Consider the following 10,912-nt stretch of genomic DNA (forward strand, 5'->3'; position numbering starts at 1 on the left):
CCATACAATAATTATGAAAAACCCCAACGGTCAAAACGACCCCCTATGAGCAAGCACTTGGCTACAGTGGGAAGGAAAAAACTCCCTTTTAACAGGAAGAAACCTCCAGCAGAACCAGGCTCAGGAGGGGCAGTCTTCTGCTGAGACTGGTTGGGGCTGCACTTTGAGTTAAGATATCGAAAATACGTTTCAGATCTGACGAGAGTGATTAAGAAGAGTTATTTACAGTACTGTTACCCTGCTATGCAGGTTGTTTTTTTTTTTCCTGAGAGATTGATTTCATCAATGAACTTCCCTGGATGCACCGCGCGGCCAGTAGAGAGAAGAGGAGCGTCTTGCCACTCGCCTACTTCCTGGTCCTCTATCCAAAGGCTCCAGATGAGGTTTAACGCACACACCCACACGTGGGACACATAAAAAACAAACAAACAAAAAAAACATACTTACCCGGGTAGATGAACATTGATGGACTTTGGAGTTTATTCATTTTATTTTATTTTATTTTATTCAGAGCTCTGAGGGTTTTTTTTATACTTTTCTGTTTTTCCTATTTCCCTCTTTGATGATTCAAAGGACAATTTAAAGAGACTATATATAAAAAAAAACAAGATAAAGAGTTTTCATGTGTTTTTTATTATTTAAATAAATGCCGGCAATGTTTTTCAACTTTACTTACTGGTCATAATTGTGTTATTCTCCTCCTTGAAAAGAACCTTAGATCAAGGACGCTCAGTTAATATCTCTGATAACTTCTAAAGAGCCATACCTTCCCTTACATGTGTAAGGAAGTCCTGTGTTGTTTTTTTTTCCAGCACTATAACTTGCACCTGTTAAAAAAAAAATAAATAAAAAAAAACCATAAATTGCACATTTTTTCTTGTGTGTGGTACTCTTTAACAGTGTTTCCTTGGACGAGTTTAACAACAGACAGGAACTCAATGTTGCACATGTTCACACCACAGTGTGTGCTGTTACTTCAAATAAGGGCTTTTAAATTACAAAAATGAATAAGGTGGACAAATAAACATGCAATGGACAACATATTGGAGGTTATTTGTAGCTGGGACAAGAGAAAATGTCAAAGGCACTGAAGCAGAAATGAAGAGTGGATTTATGCAGGAAGACCTCAGTTTGTGGCATGTGCTGTAAGGACTGTTAAATTCCAAACCTAAAGCAAAATGCACAAATAAGTGTGCAATGGACAACATTAGATGTTACTTCACGCAGATGAACACTGATTGCTGACCCACAATTAAAAATGTGAGTCCATGTGATTTTTTTTTTTTTTTTTTTTTTTTTTTAAACTGTGACTATTGAGGTGTTGTGTTTTGAAAATAACATATATTGTCTAAATGTTGGTGTTTTTTTCTCTTTAGGAGCTAGAATCAACTTCACTGCTCTAGTTTCTGCAAATGCTGGAATGTTGCCCATAAATACAGATGAGGAAACGAAGCTGTAAGTTTGTGGCTCGATTGTTTTCTGGACATGAGGCGGTGTGTAATTGTACTCGTGTTCTCAAAGTAAGCACAGGTTTGAATGTATTCTTGTGATTATGATATCTTAGTAACACCGTTGGTGCCTTCTGGTGTGTAGATGAGCTGATTAGGTTTCAGAGCTGTTCAGTGCATATTAAGAATTAAGTTGTGCTTTGTTTTGTTGGGGACACACCCTCATTAGGGTTCTTCTGTGGGAAATCCTGTCTGGGAACAGAGTTTCTGACTCTTTTCCACTTAATTCTAGGGTTGTGTCGGGGATGTGTTCTGGTCCTGGCCCTGACCAGTACAGTTCGTTGTTTCTTGTTGAGGACAGAACTTCACAGATGATGCTGTGATCTTTGTGGACTCTGGGAATTGCCTGGTTCAGGCTGTCGAGACGCTGAATGAGCGGCTTCAGTGTCTGAAAATCTAAAACAAGTTTGAGTTAACTGAGTAACTTCTTGGCTGAAGGTTGCTCAAGGTGTAGCCTCATAGTGTCGTTCAAGTTTTGCTGTTGTGAAATTTCTGAGTTCATGGAGCCACACAGTTGGTGCCCAGAGATGGTTCCAGTACCGTTAAAGGAGAACAAAGGTCCAAGTGTCAATCAGACCAGACCAAAAACGCTCCTTCATAACAGCTGACTGGAGCAGGTTTGGTGGTTAGATGTTGGTCACCATGAACTGAAGAGCTTCAAACCGAGTGCATCACCAGCGCGTGCTCCTCACCCGGACTTGATCCAGGGCCTCACTGTCAGTCAGCCACTAATGTGCGTTCCCTGCTGTCTTCCCTCCAGCTGACTCGGTCAACATAAAGATCTTGAATGCTGGAGCGTGGTCGAGGAGCAGTGAGAAGGTTTTTGTGTCACTTCCTACCGAACTGGAAGATTTGATACCAGAGGTAGAAGATTTCTATAAGAAGAACCACAGTGGCAGGAAACTTCACTGGCATCACCTCATGTCCAACGGCATCGTGAGTCCTACAGACGCACACAGACGCACACAAACGGCACCTCCAAACTCGAGACCAAGGCTTTGGAGGTTTTTTTTTTTTTTTTGTCAAGCTGTCACTGTTTGATCTCCAACGTAGTCATCAAACATATTTCAAACTTTGGAAAGAATCCATTGTATGCCTTTTATGTATTTATTTTTCTTAGGACAATAACTCAGAAACAGTAAATCTTGTAACACGCTGAATTAACGAACAATGATTAAGACAAACCGTTTCACATCTGGTGAACTTTAATGTGTCAGATAAATAAATAAATAAAAAAATCTTTGTTTTGTTTTGCCTTTGTAATATCCCTTAAAGTGTCTGCCACCTGCTGGACTGTTACTGAAGTCTGTGTCATTGATGGCTTAGCAGCAGGTGTGATTTTCAGTGAGAAGCTGGGGTTTCAGTTACAGACTTGCACAAATGTTCAGCGCCCCTGCCCCCCCCCCCCCCAAAAAAAAACACCCTTCAAAATGGCAGAGCTTCTATTGAGTGATTGAATGGAACTACTAGGTTTTGTCATCAATCAATCAATCAATCAATTTTTTTATATAGCGCCAAATCACAACAAACAGTTGCCCCAAGGCGCTTTATATTGTAAGGCAAGGCCATACAATAATTATGTAAAACCCCAACGGTCAAAACGACCCCTCTGAGCAAGCACTTGGCTACAGTGGGAAGGAAAAACTCCCCTTTTAACAGGAAGAAACCTCCAGCAGAACCAGGCTCAGGGAGGGGCAGTCTTCTGTTGGGACTGGTTGGGGCTGAGGGAGAGAACCAGGAAAAAGACATGCAGTGGAGGGGAGCAGAGATCGATCACTAATGATTAAATGCAGAGTGGTGCATACAGAGCAAAAAGAGAAAGAAACAGTGCATCATGGGAACCCCCCAGCAGTCTACGTCTATAGCAGCATAACTAAGGGATGGTTCAGGGTCACCTGATCCAGCCCTAACTATAAGCTTTAGCAAAAAGGAAAGTTTTAAGCCTAATCTTAAAGTAGAGAGGGTGTCTGTCTCCCTGATCTGAATTGGGAGCTGGTTCCACAGGAGAGGAGCCTGAAAGCTGAAGGCTCTGCCTCCCATTCTACTCTTACAAACCCTAGGAACTACAAGTAAGCCTGCAGTCTGAGAGCGAAGCGCTCTATTGGGGTGATATGGTACTACGAGGTCCCTAAGATAAGATGGGACCTGATTATTCAAAACCTTATAAGTAAGAAGAAGAATTTTAAATTCTATTCTAGAATTAACAGGAAGCCAATGAAGAGAGGCCAATATGGGTGAGATATGCTCTCTCCTTCTAGTCCCCGTCAGTACTCTAGCTGCAGCATTTTGAATTAACTGAAGGCTTTTTAGGAAACTTTTAGGACAACCTGATAATAATGAATTACAATAGTCCAGCCTAGAGGAAATAAATGCATGAATTAGTTTTTCAGCATCACTCTGAGACAAGACCTTTCTGATTTTAGAGATATTGCGTAAATGCAAAAAAGCAGTCCTACATATTTGTTAATATGCGCTTTGAATGACATATCCTGATCAAAAATGACTCCAAGATTTCTCACAGTATTACTAGAGGTCAGGGTAATGCCATCCAGAGTAAGGATCTGGTTAGACACCATGTTTCTAAGATTTGTGGGGCCAAGTACAATAACTTCAGTTTTATGAGTTTAAAAGCAGGAAATTAGAGGTCATCCATGTCTTTATGTCTGTAAGACAATCCTGCAGTTTAGCTAATTGGTGTGTGTCCTCTGGCTTCATGGATAGATAAAGCTGGGTATCATCTGCGTAACAATGAAATTTAAGCAATACCGTCTAATAATACTGCCTAAGGGAAGCATGTATAAAGTGAATAAAATTGGTCCTAGCACAGAACCTTGTGGAACTCCATAATTAACTTTAGTCTGTGAAGAAGATTCCCCATTTACATGAACAAATTGTAATCTATTAGACAAATATGATTCAAACCACTGCAGCGCAGTGCCTTTAATACCTATGGCATGCTCTAATCTCTGTAATAAATTTTATGGTCAACAGTATCAAAAGCAGCACTGAGGTCTAACAGAACAAGCACAGAGATGAGTCCACTGTCCGAGGCCATAAGAAGATCATTTGTAACCTTCACTAATGCTGTTTCTGTACTATGATGAATTCTAAAACCTGACTGAAACTCTTCAAATAGACCATTCCTCTGCAGATGATCAGTTAGCTGTTTTACAACTACCCTCTCAAGAATCTTTGAGAGAAAAGGAAGGTTGGAGATATATCATCTCGCTAGAAGTGTAGTTCCAGTATTCACGGCAACGGCTGGGCTGGTCCACCTAAATATTTCCATTTGTTTTTTTAATCCAGTATTGCCATAACTTTTATAACATTTAGCGAATTCTCTGTCCCTTCCTCTATCCACATGTATAGTGTCGTATGTATTTTCGAATGTCGTGTGGTTCTTTCTGTACATCATGGGACCTAGACTAGCAAAAAGTGTTTGCAGTGCAGATATTTGAAATAAGGCTTTTTCAAACTGCATGAAAAACCACCTCTGGTGGCACAGTGGATTAGTTGTTAGCACTGATGCCTCACAGCAAGAACGTTGTGGGATTGATTCCCAGCCTTTCTGTGTGGAGTTTGCATGTTTTCCTCGTGTCTGCATGGGTTTCCTCCCACAATCAAAAACATGCTTAGTTAGGGTCTGCTCCTTTCTCTGCCCCTGACCAAGGCAGCGTCTCTACATCTGGAGTTGGTCCCCGGGTGCTGGACTGTGGCTGCACACTGCTCCTAGTGGTTAGATTGTGTCTGTCATTAGGATGGCTAAATGCAGAGGACAAGTTTTGTTGTATGTATATATGTGCAATTCTGTTCTATTCCCCTACAAGCTTAAAAACATTTCCGCAATGTTTGAGTCTTAATGAAATCTACCCAGTTCCATTAAGTGTATTTTCACTTTGCTATCTTAAGTTGCAGTGTTTGGAAGGTCATGGAAAACCTCCAAGAGGGACTGTTTCTGCACATTAATGTACTAAATTAGAGAAGTGAACAGTTACTTTCTGATTTAGTATTTGGTTTATTAGCAGCATTGCACATAAATTGATTTTCCCAACCATTTGTGAAAAAAAAAGAATAAACAAACCTATGTTTGGCCATGTTTCATAACAGATAACCTTCAAGAACGAAGTTGGCCAGTATGATCTGGAGGTGACCACATTCCAGCTGGCCGTGCTGTTCGCCTGGAACCAGAGACCCAGAGAGAGGATCAGCTTTGAAAACCTCAAACTCGCCACTGAGCTGCCAGATGCCGAGCTGCGACGGACACTTTGGGTAAAACGTACCCGCTTAGGTGTTTGAAACTTTGCAGTAATAATTGTACATTTGAGAACAGCAGTAGTTTGGGTCATGGCACCACCGTTTAGTTGCTAAAGTCAGATTTCAAACCCATGTGATGTTTTTCTGACCAACAGATGCAGATGTGATTTAAAATTTGATTAATTTACATGTTTTGGGACTTGAGTTGATGTTTTTTGGATTTTGAAGTAGAGCTGATCCGGTTCTGGCTTGGTGGTTTATATGAGATCCTGATCTTCTGGACCTGGTTTTGTTTTGTTTTGGGGTTTTTTCAGTCTCTGGTGGCATTTCCCAAACTGAAGCGGCAGGTGTTGTCATATGAGCCGCCGGTGGCGTCACCTAAAGACTTTGCTGAAGGAACGCTTTTCTACGTCAACCAGGAGTTTTCATTGATGTAAGAAACTTTGTAGAATGATGTGAACTTGTCAAAAAAAACAAACAAACAAAAAATCTATAGCTGAACAGTGAATTGCTCATCTGTTTGTATCCTGATGAAATTAACAGAAAAAACTCCAAAGTTCAGAAAAGGGGGAAGATTAATCTGATTGGTCGGCTGCAGCTGACGACTGAGCGAATGAGAGAGGAGGAGAATGAGGGCATCGTCCAGCTCAGGATTCTAAGAACACAGGTATGAGGACCTCCTCACACCATAGCACTGCGGAGCGTGGCGCCTGCCGCAGGCACCTGGTTTCACTTTCCAGTTTCCAGCACGTGTGAGATAGAGGACTCGATCCCACCAAGTCTGTTATGATTCTGAAACCAGAAGCCACGGCTACAGTTGCCGAGCAAGAGGCTAGTCCAGTCACAGGCGAACATACGTACATCTGAGTTTTTTTTATCTCACTATAATCAGTATAACAATACTAACAGCTTAATATAAGATCAAATAAGTAAATATTTTGATTTAAAAAAAAAAATTTCATCATCAGCATACGTGAACATTTTAATCCTGCTTTGTGATTTTTAAACCTTGAATATATACAGTAGTGTTCAGAATAATAGTAGTGCTATGTGACTAAAAAGATTAATCCAGGTTTTGAGTATATTTCTTATTGTTACATGGGAAACAAGGTACCAGTAGATTCTCAAAAATCCAACAAGACCCAGCATTCATGATATGCACACTCTTAAGGCTATGAAATTGGGCTATTAGTAAAAAAAAAAAGTAGAAAAGGGGTGTTCACAATAATAGTAGCATCTGCTGTTGATGCTACAAACTCAAAACTATTATGTTCAAACTGCTTTTTTAGCAATCCTGTGAATCACTAAACTAGTATTTAGTTGTATAACTACAGTTTTTCATGATTTCTTCACATCTGCAAGGCATTAATTTTGTTGGTTGGAACCAAGATTTTGCTCATTTACTAGTGTGCTTGGGGTCATTGTCTTGTTGAAACACCCATTTCAAGGGCATGTCCTCTTCAGCATAAGGCAACATGACCTCTTCAAGTATTTTGACATATACAAACTGATCCATGATACCTGGTATGCGATATATAGGCCCAACACCATAGTAGGAGAATCATGTCCATATCATGATGCTTGCACCACCATGCTTCACTGTCTTCACTGTGAACTGTGGCTTGAATTCAGAGTTTGGGGGTCGTCTCACAAACTGTCTGCGGCCCTTGGACCCAAAAAGAACAATTTTACTCTCATCAGTCCACAAAATATTCCTCCATTTCTCTTTAGGCCAGTTGATGTGTTCTTTGGCAAATTGTAACCTCTTCTGCACATGTCCTTTATTTAACAGAGGGACTTTTCGGGGGATTCTTGCAAATAAATTAGCTTCACATAGGCGTCTTCTAACTGTCACAGCACTTACAGGTAACTCCAGACTGTCTTTGATCATCCTGGAGCTGATCAATGGGTGAGCCTTTGCCATTCTGGTTATTCTTCTATCCATTTTGATGGTTGTTTTCCATTTTCTTCTACGCATGTTTTTTTTGTCCATTTTAAAGCATTGGAGATCATTGTAGATGAACTGCCTATAATTTTTTGCACCTGCATATAAGTTTTCCTTTCTCCAGTCAACTTTTTAATCAAACTACGCTGTTCTTCTGAACAATGTCTTGAACGTCCCATTTTCCTCAGGCTTTCAAAGAGAAAAGCATGTTCAACAGGTGCTGGCTTCATCCTTAAATAGGGAACACCTGATTCACACCTGTTTGTTCCATAAAACTGATGAACTCACTGACTGAATGCCACACTACTATTATTGTGAACACCCCCCTTTTCTACTTTTATTTACTAATAGCCTAATTTCATAGCCTTAAGAGTGTGCATATCATGAATGCTGGGTCTTGTTGGATTTGTGAGAATCTACTGAATCTACTGGTACCTTGTTTCCCATGTAACAATAAGAAATATACTCAAAACCTGGATTAATCTTTTTAGTCACATAGCACTACTATTATTCTGAACACTACTGTATTTTATTTCTGGCAACTAGGGTTGGGTATCGAGAACCAGTTCTTTTCGAGTATCGTTAAGAAATTATTTGATCCACCGTTATCAATAGCCTTTTGCTTAACGATTCCCTTATTGGTCCTTCAGAGCAGCCGTTGTTTTTGAGGGGTGTTTGTTGGGAAAATGATCATTTTTCTATGTTGATTACAGACTCTGCAACCGTTAACCGTTTCTGCAGCGGGACTCCACTTTGAAGCATGAATCAGTGAAGCAGTGCTTCGATCCACTGGCTCGTTGGTTCTTTGATTTGCTGCTCTTCAGAAGCGGCAAGTCCGCTTCTTAACCCCTCTCAAAGCCATTAAAATATTGAGTCACTTTTGTGCAGATTAAAGTCACTAACTGGGACTCTTGTCTTGTTGCAGTCAAGAAACAAGAATCGTCCTCTGTTCCGTTGGCACAGCTCCAAACGCTGCATGGCTCTCTACTGAGACAGAGTCCGGTCGGAATTGATAACTTCAAAACGAATTACCGCTTTGAATAAAATGACACTCTTTACAAACGCTGTAATACAGACAATAAACTACAATCAACTAAAGCGTTTTTTTCCTCCCAAAATGAGACGTCCTGCATTCTTTATAAATTACATCCTGACGTGCAGCACAGCCAGCTGCAAGAGCTCAGCTCAGAGGTATGGAAAGACATTCATGTCAATAATGTCTGAAAGGAAATGCTTTTGACAAAACTACAGATTTTGTTTATTTCTGTTTATGTCTAGAGATCAAGGATCCACCATGTAGAGTTTATTATGTCCAGAGTTTAAGGATCCAGTGACCAATTTCATTATTTATTTACTTTAAGACTCAATAAAATGTTGTTCAGTATCAATTTAATTTCAATTTAATCATCTTATAAAGCGCCAAAATACAACAAAAGCTGTCTCAAGGCGCCTCACATAGAACAGTTCAATATAAAAAAATAAAGAAAAATTAAAAAATTCAAATACATAATGAAAAACAGAAGTTAAAGAATAAAACAGATAAAAAATAAAAACTATTCATAAGAAAGAGAATAAAAATGTCCACGGACTCCGACTGCCTCACGGTTGCAGGAAGACCGTACCACAGAGCGGGTGCACGATAAGAAAAAGCTCTTTGACCCGCTGACATAGAAAACCTGTAAAGCCTATTTTTAGTACACAAAAAATTCACAAGGAGAATCGATAAGCGGAATCAATAATGGTATCGATAGCGATAAAATCTTATTGATACCCATCCCTACTGGTAACATTTTTTTTCCCTGTGGTCCATGCTGGTTCATTGGTTTTGTTCTATGTCTAATCCGTGTACAGGAGGCCATAATCCAGATCATGAAGATGAGGAAGCACATCAATAACGCCCAGCTGCAGACAGAGCTGGTGGAAATCCTAAAGAACATGTTTTTACCGCAGAAGAAGATGATCAAAGAGCAGATCGAGTGGTTGATAGACCACAAATACATCAAGCGGGATGAGACGGACATAAACACTTTCATCTACATGGCGTAGCATACTGTGCCTGGACTTCAATGGATCAGGAACCGTGGACACGTCCAGGCTCCCCCGTCCCCTATTTTAGAAAAAGATCTAATCTTGTGCAGGGAGTCAAGAATTAAAGACTTGTTTTAAAAATATAAGCGGAACTTCAAAAAACAAACAAAGGGAAAAAAGCTGCACAAATGTGGGAGTTTGCACTGAGTGGTTCCAGGTGTTTTAAAGTCGGAGAGAATCTAGAGACTGTTTTATTGCTGACGGCGCTCGGATCACAGCTGCAGCCTGTGAGAGGACCTCTCTGGACTTCCCAACACCGGCAGTCCACTTTGAATCCACAACAGAACCGGATCTTGTGAACAGAATGTAGCACTGCGGCGACTCTGGACCAGCTGACGGGACTCTACATTAACTTTAACCTGTACAATCACGACAGTTCCCAGAACTGAATCCAGGTGGTGAACAGAACCGACCCCCTCCCCCCAGAACCTGACAGCCCCCTGTGGGTGAGCAGTAGAACTGTACGTGGATAAATGTTAGCATATTGCTATGATTTTAAATAAAGTTTTATCCACCCGCTGAGGTGGAGGCATCTGCAGGCAGCCTGTCAGGCGAGGCGGAGGGCAGTATCTCCCATAGTTTACTACAGGAGAGTAAACTGTGACATGTGAATAATGAAATAAACGGCACCTTATTACGAAACGCCGCCTTGTTTATCTCTCTGTCACGTTCGATTTTTCATCTAATTAAGTTTACTTTTGCAACCAGAAAGACCAACAGCAGTCGATCCTACAGAGTCGAACCCTAAGAGCCACGGGCAGGTAGGTGGTACGCTCGCTCCTTAGAGTGTCAGTGACGATGCGCTCGTTTTGTTTAGCACAGACCTTCATAGTAAATGACACAAGTCCTTGGCCTTTGACTGACCTCACTAGGCCAGTTCTAGAGTCCACTTACACAACTGCTAAATTTGTTTCTAATCTATTTGGAAAGAAATTGCTTGAACCCCAGTGGCTCTGCCCTTGATGACTTTGACCTTTATTTTGACCCAAATGCCTGACTTCGCCGGGCCAATTCAGGAATTCACCTCCATGTGCCAGGTTTGGTCTAGATCAATTTGGAAAAGCAAATTCCTTGACCTAAACACCTGACTAAAATATTTGACCTTTGGCTGACCTTG

The 10,912-nt window shown here is 40.7% G+C and overlaps 1 protein-coding gene across 2 annotated transcripts in view; it reads left to right on the forward strand.

Annotated features, from left to right (window-relative positions):
• Window positions 1–10,436, forward strand: part of cul5b (cullin 5b) — a 45,463-nt gene extending 35,027 nt beyond the window's left edge. For both annotated transcript variants that reach the window (XM_034177672.1, XM_034177673.1), the window contains exons 15-19: window positions 2,269–2,444; window positions 5,616–5,777; window positions 6,077–6,195; window positions 6,306–6,429; window positions 9,559–10,436. In XM_034177672.1, coding sequence (XP_034033563.1) covers window positions 2,269–2,444; window positions 5,616–5,777; window positions 6,077–6,195; window positions 6,306–6,429; window positions 9,559–9,753 — 776 coding nt within the window. In that variant the 3' untranslated portion in view covers window positions 9,754–10,436. The remainder of the gene's footprint in view (window positions 1–2,268; window positions 2,445–5,615; window positions 5,778–6,076; window positions 6,196–6,305; window positions 6,430–9,558) is intronic.
• Window positions 10,437–10,912: the final 476 nt, after the last annotated feature.

This window comes from Thalassophryne amazonica, chromosome 9 (genome assembly GCF_902500255.1).
Source record: "Thalassophryne amazonica chromosome 9, fThaAma1.1, whole genome shotgun sequence".
Classification (NCBI taxonomy): Eukaryota; Metazoa; Chordata; class Actinopteri; order Batrachoidiformes; family Batrachoididae; genus Thalassophryne; species Thalassophryne amazonica.